General features: G+C 39.1%; 1 protein-coding gene across 1 annotated transcript; it reads left to right on the top strand.

Moving 5' to 3' along the window:
- Window positions 1-58: 58 nt before the first annotated feature.
- Window positions 59-6,999, top strand: LOC135199898 (uncharacterized). The gene is made up of 3 exons (XM_064228021.1): window positions 59-181; window positions 4,063-4,200; window positions 6,782-6,999. Exons 1-3 carry the CDS (start codon window positions 89-91, stop codon window positions 6,854-6,856), a joined length of 306 nt encoding a protein of 101 aa, XP_064084091.1. The 5' UTR covers window positions 59-88; the 3' UTR covers window positions 6,857-6,999.
- Window positions 7,000-15,291: the final 8,292 nt, after the last annotated feature.

The following is a 15,291-nucleotide window of genomic DNA, read 5'->3' as shown; positions in this document are numbered from 1 at the left end:
ACTACTCCCTACTGGGTTCAAAACTTACAGGAGACGTTATTATTCTTATCTTTCTCAGCATGCACACAAACTGACGAGTGTACCGGATATGGTGGCAATTGCAGTAAGATCTCAGCTGGATGTTCGGGCACTTCCTATGACGCAGGATGCGCAGCTTCAACTTGCACTTGCTGCATTGCTGGTAAGTGACTGTCCTTACTTAAGCAATACTTCAAATAGTAATCTGTGTTGGAAAATTGGCCTTTTCTAATTAGTTATTTCTTCCTTATTTTTTCTTTAAATAGGCCAAGATCACTGATTAATTACCTCGCTGATCCAGAAATGTGTTTTCTTCTCTCTCTTCTTCCCTTTCCCACCTCCATCTCTACATTAAGGAGCTGGTTGCTTGATGCGCCCTCTCCTCCTTCACTGCCCTCCATCAAAGGCATCATCATCCTCCGCCAAACCTGTTCTCTCCATATCTTCCTTCACTTCATCTCGCCATCTCATTCTCTGTCTCCCTCTTGATCTTCTTCCTCCAACAGGTTTCTCCCAAGCCCTCTTCACTCCCTCATCGTCGTCCATCCTCAACACATGCCCATACCAAGGTCTAGAGAATATAAGGTTTTGTCAGCCCACAGCTTAATCTGGGTAGACGATTAAAACGGTTAGGTGCGTGACGTCACAATAACCACAGTCATTCTACTTTAACCTATAGCAATCCTGCCTTTCCTTTCTCTTTTTTATTTTTTCTAAACTACTCGAAGCTATTCGATAATTAATGTAATAGTCCAGATGAAGGTTTTTCTTCATTCTATGATGTTAAATTGAATAATCATAAGAGAGGGATCATTAGAACGCTTTCGCCAAATAACATTGGAATTATAGAAAACCTACCTTTCCTCTCTTCTTTTTTTTTTCGTTATTAATACCATTATCTGTTTCTTCAGTAAATTAATACATATAAAAACTATTTCATTATATTAAATAATCATGAGGAGTTCTAAAGAACATTTTAAACAATAATAGTTTTTTTTAAATTTATACACATTTAACAAGTCTATAAAAATCACACATCGCACATATTTTAACATAATATTACTGTTTATGTCGCTAACTTTTTTTCATCTTATTCACCGCGTTTCCTGAACCACTAATGTGACTGTTCAAATCTCGATTCTAATCAAATGTATGGCATCGAAAAAAAATATTTCGACTTCTGAAGTTATTTGGATGTGACTGCTAATTATAACCACTACTTTAATGATCACCCCTTTTACTGCTGTTACAGCATGACCCGCTCCCCCCATGATGAGAATAAAACATCATATCCATACGCTTCAAATGATCAAGAAACACTAGGTTTCAGTAGTTTGCCCTCTCTAAAGCTTATGGCACCAACCCCATGTGTCATCTCCTTTTTGTTACTTTTTGCTCCTAAATGTTTCATATTTTGTGAAACTTGTGAGCAATGACCCGCCAACATATCACAAACTTATTCTTCCTCTTCTATGGCACTTCCTATGTTTGCTCTTCAACTTCCTGGTCTTTAAAGTCATCACTTTGATTCATTCTTATTAATTCTGGTAAGCAACATAAAATTCCTGATAACTGGTGGGGTCTTTCTGAGAGAATTTCCTTTGCCTTCAAACGATGCATCTTGCTTGTCAGGGACGTGGAAAAATGAGGCGGAAGTTACATTTTCACTGTTGCAGTTTTCAACGTTGCTCTTTGAGCTTACAATTATGCTGTCTTTTCCTTAAAGGTGGGCTCTGAGACAACGTTTAAATGCAACTGGTGATGGTTGCTGATCGTACTCTCCCATTTGATTTATGCAACCAAAAAAGTGCCCCAACCAAGCCTGATTTAGTGTATACGTCATGCCCAGGTTTTTATTTTACCATTTTCAGCAAGTTAGATAAAAGAAAAATAGAGAACTTTACTTTTTCATCACTCTTATTTCCCTACCGGTTTTAGTCACGTCTTGCAAGATATTGGCTTGCGTTTACAGGTTTAGCCCCATAAGCATTTCTTTGATGATTTTTCTATCTGTTGGAAGTTGAGAATTAAACAAATCAAACCAATTATCACAAGGCCGAATAAATTGCCGAGTGATCAATAGATTTATAGGTTACTTTAGACAGCAGTTTAACTGTCATCCGTTGCATACCTATATTAACATTGATATGTTTTTTGGAAGTTTTAAAAGCTGTCCGAAGATCACTTTTGCTCCTCTTTATTAACTCTCTAACTGGACCATTGTGAGGGTACATCTACGTACCCATTGCGGCAATATGAATACATGGTCAAAAAAGTTATTTCTAAAAAATTAACTAATTAACCAGGTGTGGAGCATCTGCAAACACATATATTTCTGCTATTGTCCATTTAATTAATAAAGGACCTTCCTCGTGGTAGCCTAAAGCGAGGTTGAGTTGACGTCACACTCTTGACCTGCGCAGAAGAGGCTTATTTTGTGTCAGCGCTGACAAGACCTCATATAATCTCTCGACCTTGGCCCATACCACCTCAATCGTGACTCTTTTATCACCTCTGAAATCTTTACTAATCTGCTCTCCTTCTTATTTCATCAGTTTCCAATCTCTCAAGCAGCGATATTCCCATAATCCACCTTGGCATTCCCATCTCTGTTCTCTCAAGCTTTAATTTCTCTTTTCTTCTTAGAGCCCATTTTTTCGATACATTCATTAACACTAGTCTTATCACTGTGCTATAGATCTTGGCTTTTAGCTTGATTGGCATTTTCTTATCACATACTACTCCAGTTACCTCTCTCCATTTCTTCCACGCCGCTTTTATCCTACTGTCAACTTTCAGCCTCACATCTTCCCTCTTGGCTTAAAGTACATCATAAGTATGAAAATTTTTCTACCTGATTTGTAATCGAGTCTCTCCTTTCTTGTATTACTATTCTGTCTCTATCTTCGGGCTTAGTTTAAACAAGTTTCTTAGATTATAATATAGTTGTTATCAGTCACAAATGTAACCGTGTTAAAAAGTCAGCGAAACAAAAAAAACACTCAAGAAAACTTAACAATTAATTTTAATACGTAATAAATACAAAATTTAAACCAACCTTGTGGATTTATGATTACAGCAATACCTTTGTAACCCCCAGGAAGGACAAATACCGGTTCTTAGAGTCCAACTGGATTCCCTGAAACTAAGAAAGCTAAACCTTATCAAAAAAAGACAAGTATATGAGGAGGAAATGACAATTATTAATAAATAACTTGTTTGGATCCAGCAATCTTGCTGGCCAGACCAAAAAACTACCCTAATACTAATTCGAAGGAAGAAAGAAGGCAGAGTAAGTAACAAGAAAATAAATATAATTCCTACCTAATACAGCCCCTTACTTTAACAAACAGCGCCCGGCCCCCGCCCCTGCTTTCCTAAATCCTGGATCCGCCACTGAGGGGGATGCATGAAGCAGTCTAAACTGCTGGATGTCACGATCATAACTCGACCTGGTTGCATTTATAAAAACTGAGAATCTTTTTCTCAACACAGACGCAAACACAAACACACACATGATATGTGTGTACGTGAGTGTGTGCGTGTGTGTGTGTGTGTGTATGACGATAAAGGCCCATAAAAACCCTTTTCATATGTTCCAACCATATATTTAGGACATTCACTGGTAAAGTGTTTTTACAAGTGAACAGGGACCACAGACAGGGAGAAAAGTAGTGTCCGAAATATTATATGGTTGCAACGTACAAATAGTGTTCTCATCGGACATATATCTTCATATGGTACTATTGGATTACAGTAAAAGACAGTCATGTGTATTTATGTACGTATAGACATTTACATATATACATATCATTTGAATTCCTGTCGTTTCATTTCGTGTCTGTTTGTTTTATCTGAAATCTATTCCTTTTTTAATAAGTAAGAACTTCTCTTTCTCTATTTCCGTTGACCTCCTCTTACTTCTTCCTAATGAACTACAAGTCAACAGCCCACTTTGGTGGGCCTACTTCCACAGGAATAGGGATCTTCATCCTTCAATGATTCTACTACTAATCATAAGAGTTCATCTCTTTTTTTTTTCAGATACTTCTACTTGTGTCACACTACCTGCCTGCGGAGATGCTGGCGGGTCGTGCATTGCTCCTTCTGAATCGGGCAACTGCACAGGTGTTCTCGACCCCAATGGCTGCCTTGGAGACAGCTGCTCCTGTTGCAAGGGAGGTGAGTGAATCATCCTCTTCAGTGGTAAGATTAGACCTCAAATCTGCTGTGGAATATTTTCCATTGACTCCCTTATACTACCAGACTTTAGAATTCTCTTTCTGCTTCGGCGGCTTTTCCTGATTTGCTCATTCATCATTATTCATTTCCTTTTAGTCCTCACACACGCTATATATTATATATATATATATATATATATATATATATATATATATATATATATATATATATATATATATATATATATATATATATGTATATATATGTATGATATGTATCAAAGAGTAATATATGTTTGGGTGCTCCTGCTTATTTCATAATCTAGATATGACTGATTGATCATCAGTAATTTGTACTGTAAGATTAACTATTTATTCTGTAATGTAAAATAAAAAGCATGAAGTTCATTATTCATATAATAGTGATAGATTAGCCTATAATTCCTCGCCAAAGGACAGCGGAACAGTCTTCCTACTAAGGATGCCATGCAATTGGAGCCTTTCTTTTCAAAATTTTCAAGGCGAAGAAAATACGATGCAGGACTGGTCCAATGCTGTTTTCCTTGAATTTGAATACATTTTGACCTATTCATTAATTTATTAATGTATTTTTCCGTTTGATAAGTAAGATTTCTTCTTTCTACATTTCCCTTTACTTCCTAATGGTTGTCATATTCTTTGGAAGCTTGTATTGAAATTCAATTCAGTGGCCCCTTTGGCTCGCTCGTTCCATATGAAACAGGGTTTCATCGTCTTCAAGATAATACTAATAATAATATTAATAAACATACATTGTTTTTTCGTCGACGGTCAAGGTTGCGATAGACGAACAAGTGCACAGCTGCTGGAGGCTACTGCTTCCGAAAAGACGGTCCCCATGTGTGCCCCGGGAAGGTCTTCAAATTCTGTGGTCATGCAAACTGTCGCTGTTGCGTGGATACTCACAGGCACGGACACGACATGGGTCATGGGGCACAGACACGGGCATAGGCACGGACACGGGCATGGGCATGGGCATGGGCAAGGTAATGGGAACAATAAAGGGAACGGGAATGAGAATGGGAATGGTCGGTAATGGTAAGAAAGATTTCCATTTCTTGATTTTTTGTCATGAGGAGCACCTCTGTGATCTTTAAGAGAGATTATTTAACCACAGCACCACTTCTGATGTTGTTCATCTGTGTGACTGCTTAGGATTTTATCTAATTATCTATTTATTAATTTATTTCTTTTAAAAATAGGATCTCTTCTCGCTATATTTCCCTTTACTTCCTTTTACTTCCTTCTAATAAATACCAAATTCTTTAAAAACTTGGATTTCAAATCAATGGACCCTGTGGTGGGCTTGTTCATATGATAGGGTCCTTCTTCATCTTCTGAATAATAACAATAGATTAGAGACTCTCTATTGTTCTATTGCTATTTATTTAGCAGTTTAATACTTTTTATTGAGATTGAAAATGCAACATCTTCACTCTAATCGTTGTTAGTGGTGATCGTGATGGGTGCGTTTCTTTCAAATGCTCCTTCACTCCTCCTTCGAGATGAGTTTCACAATCTACTTCCTTCTCACTTCTTTCCTTCCTTCAGTCAATTTGTTTGAGTTAAGTTCGAGGGTCAACATGACAATCTTGAATAAAACTAGATTTATGTTTATTTTTCAATCCACTCATTAAAGCTTCATCCTTTAGTTCCTCTTCTCTACAGGATATAATAAAAGGTAGTTCATCTGATCATTGGTCTTTATTTTTCATTGTCACCTCTTCTTCAGGGAAGACTTTCCTTTGCTACATCTCCTATGGCTCCTACTGGCTTTCTTTCGCCACTTCTTCTGAAGGTCCTAGTGTCATTGTCACCTCTCGTCTAGGACAGACGTTCTATCTTGTGTCACACTTTCCCTTAATCTTGGTCTCCTTTTGCGGAATGGGCTTATTTTCAGTTTCCTAAAGGGAATCTTATTGGCAGCATCCATTCTCTTGAGACTCATGAGAGGATCACCGTCTTCTCAGATAGGGATGTTTTCAACTCAACAAACCACAGCTTCACACTTTTTACTGGGTGAAATAAACAATACTTGAACTGCATGGTTTGGAGAACTTTTTTTCCCTCGACATTTCTTACTGCTTCCGATTTTCCTCACCCTTAGTCTTCTATCCTTCCTTCCTTCCTTCCCCACTTACTCCAGGTTTAACTCCTTGTACCTCCCCTTTCTTTCATTCTGCTCTTTCCATTAGGCCTTGAAATGAGAAACACTGCTTTATTCAGCTGCTGGTCATGGGACATTTTCTTCTCATGGCTATTCATTCAAGATTCCCTCTTGGGTCATTACCATGTGCTTAGGACGTACTTCACTGGTATTGTTGTTATTGCCATTATTTTCATAATCTCCTTTTTCCTCCTTTTAGCTGATTTTGATTAGACTCCATTGGTAAGTATTATCATCATATAGAAATCCCTCTAAAAGTATAATTAAAGAATCAGGCAGTAATGACGAATGATGCCTATTTCTAAGAATACTACCGCAATTTTTCTCGTTCTTTACCTTCATGTTTTTGAAGCCTTTGATCATCTTTTCTTTTCAGGAGAGGATTCAAACGAAAGTGGCTAACCCTTGCAACCAGAGGAGTGAGAACTGGCGTTGTCCCCTGCTAGACTGAGAACCATTAATTATGATTACTAATTTGACTGAAAACATTCTTTTCATCCTAATTATAAATTGAAGAATCTTAAATTGAAAACTTCTGTTATTTCTTAAATAGGTTTTATGATTATTCTGCAAATAAATTTAGCATGCAAAATAGCTCTTTGTGATTCCATCCCTATTATTGTAGTAACTGATTTACAAGGCATCGCTTGACACTTCTATTTATACTAGTTTTTTACATAATTTGGTGTAGCTACGTACATGCGAATATGAAATATTCTCGATTATTGAAGTGACAGGGAGATTTGAACAATTTTCTTTGTGTCCAATTTAGATAAAAATTGGACACAAAGTTCTTGATGCAAAGTAGACTGTCCTTTAGTGACATTCTTTGAGAATCATCGAGTAGGTTGGCAATGTCAACTGCACCGTCTCCAGGGAGGGACAATAATTCAGTTTTCGTTTAACAGTTGTTTTTCGTTGCCTGAATGTTTTTTTTGTTTTTTGCTTGAAGCAGAGAATGATGTTATCTTGTAGTTCAGAAAGATGAGTCATAAAAAAGCGAAGGATTGCATAAATATCAACAAACGAAACTTATGAAGTATAAAATTTTTAAAATGCAATAAATAATAATAATAATAATAATAATAATAATAATAATAATAATAATAATAATAATAATAATAATAATAATAATAGTAGGGAAAAACTCTCTATCACGAGAGTATATATAAAGTTGTAGAGGGTCCACAATAATACAAAGTGTAAAAAGTCCGTGTATAACTTTGAAGACTTTACAGAAAGCTTTTGAACCCTTCCCTGGGTTCATCTTCAGTCCAAATGAACAATAAGTTACGACAAGTACAGAGGTAAATTTATAAAACAAGAGACGTTGAAGATCGTTGACAACGGTCGTTAGCTCGTTAATGGGCCAGGTGAAGAAAGAGGCAAAGATCCTCTGGGACTATGGTATCAGAACGGATAGGGTGATATGTGCAAACAGACCAGACGTGACGTTGATTGACAAAGTCAAGAAGAAAGTATCACTCATTGATGTCGCAATAACCATGGGACACCAGAGTTGAAGAGAAAGAGACGGGAAAAAATGGATAGTATCAAGATCTGAAAATAGAAATAAGAAGGATATGGGATATGCCAGTGGAAATCGTACCCATAATCATAGGAGCACTAGGCACGATCCCAAGATCCCTGAAAAGGAATCTAGAAAAACTAGAGGCTGAAGTAGCTCCAGGACTCATGCAGAAGAGTGTGATCCTAGAAACGGCACACATAGTAAGAAATGTGATGGACTCCTAAGGAGGCAGGATGCAACCGAACCCCACACTATAAATACCACCTAGTCAAATTGAAGGACTGTGATAAAGCAAAAAAAAAACAAAAAAAAAAAAAAAAAATAAATAATAATAATAATAATAATAATAATAATAATAGGGAGGTTTGTGACGGAGAAAGAGAGAGAGAGAAAGAGAGAAACTGACTATCGAGACTCGAGTGTTGGAATAGCACATATAGAGCTTAGGACAAAGACTAATTACTGGGACCCATGAGGCCATTCAGCGCAGGAAGGAAACTGGAAGTTCCTGACATCTATTTAAAGTTGGTTTGTTATGACGGAAAAAATAACACCCAAATTTAGACATGAAGCCTTTTCCACATTTCTCTCGATTTCAGGAGACTCGAGAAATCTAATGAAAGCAAAATAATCTTATTCGACGTATTATTATATCAGGCTTCATTCTATCTTAGCATTCATTACCTTTAGGTCTGTGGAACTTTGACCCAGAATTCAATTTATAAAGGACACCCAACTTCTTACATCCAGTGGCCACTGACAGTCAGGGATGCCAACTTCGAACAATTTCGAGCTAAAGGAACTACTCTCAATATGTCACATCAGGTGCTAATTATCAAACCCAAAATCCAATAATAATAGGAAATAATCTCTACTCTGATTCAGCTTGATAATTAATTAATTTATTATTACTTTGATAATGACCATGTTTTGAAACAAACTTCTTGTTTCATGTCCGGCCATCCTGCATCTCCCGCGAAGGCCAAGAGACAATTGGAATTCTGTGTGTGAAACCAGATGGAACGTTGTCTAGAGTTTGTATAATTCAAAATATTAAGTATGCTTCAGGAATTTTCCTGTTTAAGCACCAATTTTATAGTAGGTATATAATATCGTTCCATCGTATTGACTTTGTATACGTATGTTGACACAGAATTTATACTTTGTTTTGATAAAAGAAAAGAAAAATGACATAGTTTCCTTTTCAGTGACCAGACTATGTCCACAGGCTCCTAGCTACTAAGAGAGAGAGAGAGAGAGACAGACAGCAGACGAGAAGAGAGAGAGAGAGAGAGAGAGAGAGAGATAGAGAGAGAGAGAGAGAGAGAGAGAGAGAGAGAGATTTTGTTTTAATAAATTTACTTGCGCCCATTGGCTTCAGACATTTGAGTACATTGTTTACATCTACATTGTAATTAAGTTATGCCTAAAGAATAACAAAATAAAGTATATACAGACATTTAAGTACATATTAAAACAGTATTGTTTACATCTACAGCACATAATGAAGGTTATATAAAGGAATACAAAATAAGTATAGGACAGATATTTAGTACATATTAAAAATAATATTGTCATTTCTATATATTAAAGGTTATACAAATGAATTCATATGGAATACAAATTAAATTTAGTTCGATTTCGTAGGTAGGTTGTACCTATCTTTAATTAGTATTACAAAACAGCTGATTATTCAGTATCCACCAAAGTGAGGATGGCGCATGAGGATCTTATCGAGCAAATTATTATCTGTCAATAATTTTTTACATATATCAACTACTGTGAGTCTTTGGGGTAATATGTCACTAACAAGTGGACATTGCAAGCAATAGTGTTCCAGGGTGTTGGCGTTGGATACGTCACATAACCTACAGGAGGAGAAGTGAGGAACTCCATCTTGCTCAGCCACCTGCCAAACTGTCGCCAACCCAACCCGTATTTTGACGAACCATGAGTCCACTGCGGCGATACTTGTGTTGGTGAGGAAAGAAGTGATCATAATGCTGTATTGATACACTGGTGGCTCTCTCGGCATTACTACGATGATGAGTAGGTGAGCGAGCAGCTTGGCGCACCATTTTTCTGCAGCACAGGAGAGATGGACTGGGAGCATCAACATCTGGAGGATCCAGTTGACAGGCAGCCTTTGCGAAATGGTCAACGGTGTTGTTAGCCAGAAGACTCACGTGAGAGGGAATCCATAGGAAGTGCACTACCAGTGAGCTCATTTTTGGCCATGTCTAGTTGCCTATGTATTTTGTAACCAGGGGGCTGGTATGCTGGCTTATGTGATGAAAGGGCTTGGAGTGCTGGTTGAGAGTCGCAGATGATCAAGCCGTTGTTTCTGGTCCGTGTGTGATTAAAATAACTGCATCTAGAAGTCCATGTAGTTCACAATACGTGGAGCTTGATGAATTTGAGAGGTTACGTGGGGGAGAAGCCACATCCAGCACTGCCATTTCTGCTGTAGGGAGCCGTCTGTGTAGAGGTGATGGGCTACACTGAGGGATGAGGATAGTCTGTCGATGGTCTCCAATGCACGTTGTTGTTGAAGTTGAGGCAAGTCAGTCTTAGAGACTGGAGTGTAAGAGATTGCTGGCACAGGAGTCTGCCAGTGTGCAAGGCCATGATCCACGTTCTCTGCCACGATGTTGATGTCAAGCCCCCGAATGCTTGAACAGACAGTACTAACTAGTGTATGTCCCCCTGGCGTAGTTGTGGACGAGGTGCATCTAGATCGAGAGAAGTTCTGATGATGTTTGAATAGTGGGAGGACAGGTGAGGATAATACAGGCATTTGATACTGAAGTAGGTGACATTGGAGTATATTCGCTCAACAGTGGAGGGAGACGGAGTTCGTGTTGCATGTTTACAATTCTAGTGGATGCTGGACAACCTAGAATGAATCTCATTGCTTGGTTCTGGAATTTTTTCAAGCAGCTGTTGAAAGCAATATATATGGTTCTGGCAACTGGGATAGATACTCCTGCAGAATAATTAGTAAGTCACTTGAGAGAGTAAGGCGTTGCTGTAACCGGGCCAGCAGATCTTAAACAATGGGATGTATTCTCTGTCTTGCTGGAATAGATGGTGTAATTCGCACTGGTGCTCCCAAATAAATATATTGTGTGCATAAAGGTACAACATTGTTCCCCACAGTAAATTCTGGTAGATTCCTTGCTGCCTTGGGGAGAAGATTCTACTTTTTCCTGGGGAGATGATAAGACCACAGGAGGATGCTGATTTGTAAAGGAAGAAAGGAGGAAGCATTGCAAGTGATCCGGGGAGGTTGAATGAATGCAAATATTGTCTGCGTAGCAAGTGATGGTTGTGTTATCAGTATCAGGAAGTAAGGAAAGAAGGCGATGTAGAGGATATTAAATAAAAATGGACTAAGTACTCCCCTTATGGAGTACCAAGTTCAAGTTCCTTTGCAGTGATCAATGCTCCCTTAAACAGCACACGAGAGACTCTATTTCGAAGATATCCACGCATCCACCTCAAAACCTTTCAAAAGGTTTCCCTTGATTCCAAAATCAATAAGCTGGTCTAAAATAGTGTCTCTATTTGCAACATCAAATGCACTTTTTCAATCAATGAAGGCTACAACACTGGTTGGGGGGGAGAGACGAGTGTAGAGCTCCATGAGACAATGATGTGTTCCTCGTTGGGGTAGGAAGCCGTATATTCTAGATGAAAGCTTATCTTGCAGCCAGAACATAAGGTGTGAGAGAAGAATACGTTCAAATACTTTGCAGAAACAGGAGGTGAGGGAGACAGGACGAAATTTGTCAGCGCCAGGCTTGGGAAAGGTACAATAGTACTATGAGCCCATGCTAGGGGTCATATCCCAGGCAGAGGCAGAAGTTGTAGAGCCGGAGGAGAGGGTTGCCAGGTATTTTTATGAGTGTGCAAAGGACTGCATAGGTGATGCCATCATCACCAGGAGCTGACTTCTTACTCCTTGCTAAGGCACGTCGTAGCTCTCCCTTAGTTATGGGTACATCGTCCCTCTTCATCACTGCTTAGTAAGGCGGAACTGAGATGTAAGCACGATGGTTTTTTTGTGAGAGAGAGAGTCTTGTATATGAGCTGGGAGGTTGATGGTTCGTGACTGTGCTGACCACTCATCAATAAGGTCCTGTGCATACTGGGCGGGGCCCTGTTGTTGAGGACACTTGGGGATTTCTTCTTCACAATCCTGTTGATGAGGTGCCACATGGAACCGATGCTTGTTTGATGGTTGATGCCGTCTGTTAATTTGTGCCAGGAATCTGATTGTACACATTGCTGTAGAGCAACTAGATCATCTCTTGATAGTTGATACTGGTGCAGAGTCTCAGGACTTGGTTGTCTCATAAAGGCAAGGCCATCATCCATCGCCTTCTTTTCTGCCTGAGAAATTCGATTATCCAGTGTCATAGCACCAACACAATGCCTGATATGAGGCTTTCTGATATATTGTGTGTGGAAAGCATGTGTGGTACTAACAAGTAAGGAGTAAAGTTTCTCCGGACAGTGGAGGTCAAATGTGGGTCGAAGGTTAGTCTATATGAAATGTACGTAGGCTGGTACTTAGGCGGAATTGTGATGCAAGTGCGATTGTTGTATTGGAGTAGGTGTAGCGGGAAGGGAATTTTGGATGCTGAGACCAATGTGATCAGAGAAGACGTAGGAACCATTACACAATTGACTCGGGAAGGTACGAGTTCACAGGTCAAGATGTGATCCAAAGTACCATCTCGTGCATGCTAGATTCCACCAGTGTCCCAACGGGTCAGTTGATTTCGACGAATGTATCCTAGAAGTAGGTTCCTGTTGTGGTTCACAGTGCCAGCAAGATCTCCCAAGTCTGGATGACGGGCATTAAAATCTCCCATGTAAACCATACCACGAAGGGTTTGGGGCTGGAAGCTTGACTGTATTTATCCTACTTGGTGCTGCATTTACATTGCACTGTCGTATGGTGCCTCCGCCAACAGTAATCTCAAATAATTGAAATGTTGTATCTTCATCCTCAGAGTTTGGGAGAAGTCTTTGCTGAATTGAAGTGCGTATATAGGTGATGAGGCCATGTCTTACTAAATGGACGTAGGACAGCCAGTGAGCGAGGGAGCTTCTTTCCTTGGCTGAGCATTACCAACAAAAGCTTCCTGAAGTAGAATAACATCTGGGTGGTGACTATGTACAATTCCCTTAAGTGCAGAAAGTTTTGCCCAGTTTGTAATACCACAGGCATTCCACGAGATGATATTAAGCTTCACTTGGTTATCGAACATGTCCCTTGGAAGAACGGCGACTAGATGAAGAGGCAGTGGTGACACCGGTATGAATTGGTGGTGTATCATGTGGCAAAGGTCCTGTATGGGGATTAGTAACACTCTCAAGACGTGGTAACTGATGTGATAACAACCTGCTGAGCTTCAACATGAGATTGTAGTGTGTTATCATTTGTAGCAAATTTAGAAGTTAGATTGTCAAAGGAGGTTACGAGACTTTCGATGCGAGTGTCCATGCTCTCTAAACGAGATTCAATGGCTTCAAAACGTGATGTAAGGGAGTCACACCGAGACTTGAGGACATCTACAGCATTAACGAAGTGTAGTCACTTGTGAGGAGCAGTAACATGGGTTTGATTGATGGCATTGGAAGCTGTTGTGCAATAAGCTGGTTCGATGCAGAGCCTGAACGCCTGGTACAGACATGCCACACATTGACTCCAGGCTCATTACATCTCGGGCATTTCCAATGCGAGGAGTCAGGTGTAGGTAGAGGTAATGAGGTTGATGTTGATGCCAAAGAACTGTCAACCACTGTGGGTGGTACAGGGGGCCGATGAGGGCAGGTCCGACTGCCATGCTCAGCAGCACAGTTTCGTGAGATGTGACCGATACCCCAGCATTTGAAGCACCACGGCTTTTCATCTGGCATTTCTGCGTAGTTTCACATAATGGTAGACAAGGGAGGAAGGAGAAGTTAACAAAAGGCGGGGGTGGATCTGGGTGGCTCCAAGTAATGACAAAACGATTGATGGACTTCCCATCCTGTAGGAAACGACGTACAGTGTGCACCCCTTTCAGTTCCTTAGCTAATGAAGGGTCTACATCCACAGGAAATCGAGTGATGAGATATGTAGGGAACTTACGGGGTCTGTTTACAGCATCCTGAACATCTAACACAAGTGACAGAACCTCACCCCCCTTGACCCTATTTATGATATCCAGGCGATGCCTCGAAATGTATACAAATCGAGAAGTGACCGCAGACATTTTTAACCCTCTTACGCCGATTGGACGTATTAAACGTCGAGTCAAAATGTCTCCCGTATGCTGATTGGACGTATCATACTCGGCTCAAAAAGTTTTTTTTAAAAATTCGCGGAAAAATACTTATAGGCCTACCAGCCGAAAACTTTTGTATCACGCGCCTTGGGGATGCTGGAGGTCACGGATCAAGGCATTGTTTTGTTTACAATCGCTACGCAGGCGCGCAAGCGCGAATTTCTTTCTTATCGCACTAAAAAGTATCAGTGACACATCTCGGAAATTATTTCGTCACTTTGACATAATTATTGCACCATTTTAAATTATCCTTTACATGAAGTATTATATATGAAAATGTGCGCAATTTCATGCACAATACAACTAAAAAATACTCATGATTGTAGCTTTTATCAGTTTTGAAATATTTTCATATAAATAACGATAAGTGCAAAAATTTCAACCTTCGGTCAACTTTGACTCTACAGAAAAGGTCGAGAAACGCAATTGTAAGCTAAAACTCTTACATTATAGTAATATTCATCATTTTGCCTTCATTTTTTTGCAACAAATTGGACGTTGTCTAGCACAATATTTCGATTTATGGTGAATTTATGAAAAAAACTTTTTCCTTACGTTCGTGCGATAACTCTTCCGATAAATTTTTTGTTTTTTCGTGCGATTGTCCTAATGTTTTTGCACCCTTTTAAATTTGCCGTTACATAAAGTTTTATATATGGAAATGTGCGCAATTTCCTGCACAATACAACAAAAAAACAACCCATGGTTGTAGCTTTTATCAGTTTTGAAATATTTTCATATAAATAACGTTAAGTGCAAAAATTTCAACTTTCGGTCAACTTTGACTCTACCGAAATGGTCGAAAAACGCAATTGTAAGCTAAAACTCTTATATTCTAGTAATATTCAATCATTTACCTTCATTTTGCAACGACTTGGAAGTCTCTAGCACAATATTTCGATTTATGGTGAATTTATGAAAAAAAAAAAAAACATTACGTTTCGCGCGGTAACTTCCGAAAAATCAGAATTTTTTTGTGCGATTGTCGAAATGTTTGCACCATTTAAAATTAGC

This window comes from Macrobrachium nipponense, chromosome 26 (genome assembly GCF_015104395.2).
Source record: "Macrobrachium nipponense isolate FS-2020 chromosome 26, ASM1510439v2, whole genome shotgun sequence".
In the NCBI taxonomy this organism is placed as follows: domain Eukaryota; kingdom Metazoa; phylum Arthropoda; class Malacostraca; order Decapoda; family Palaemonidae; genus Macrobrachium; species Macrobrachium nipponense.
Note: the sequence above shows the minus strand (reverse complement) of the source record. Positions and strands in the feature narration are given on the sequence as shown.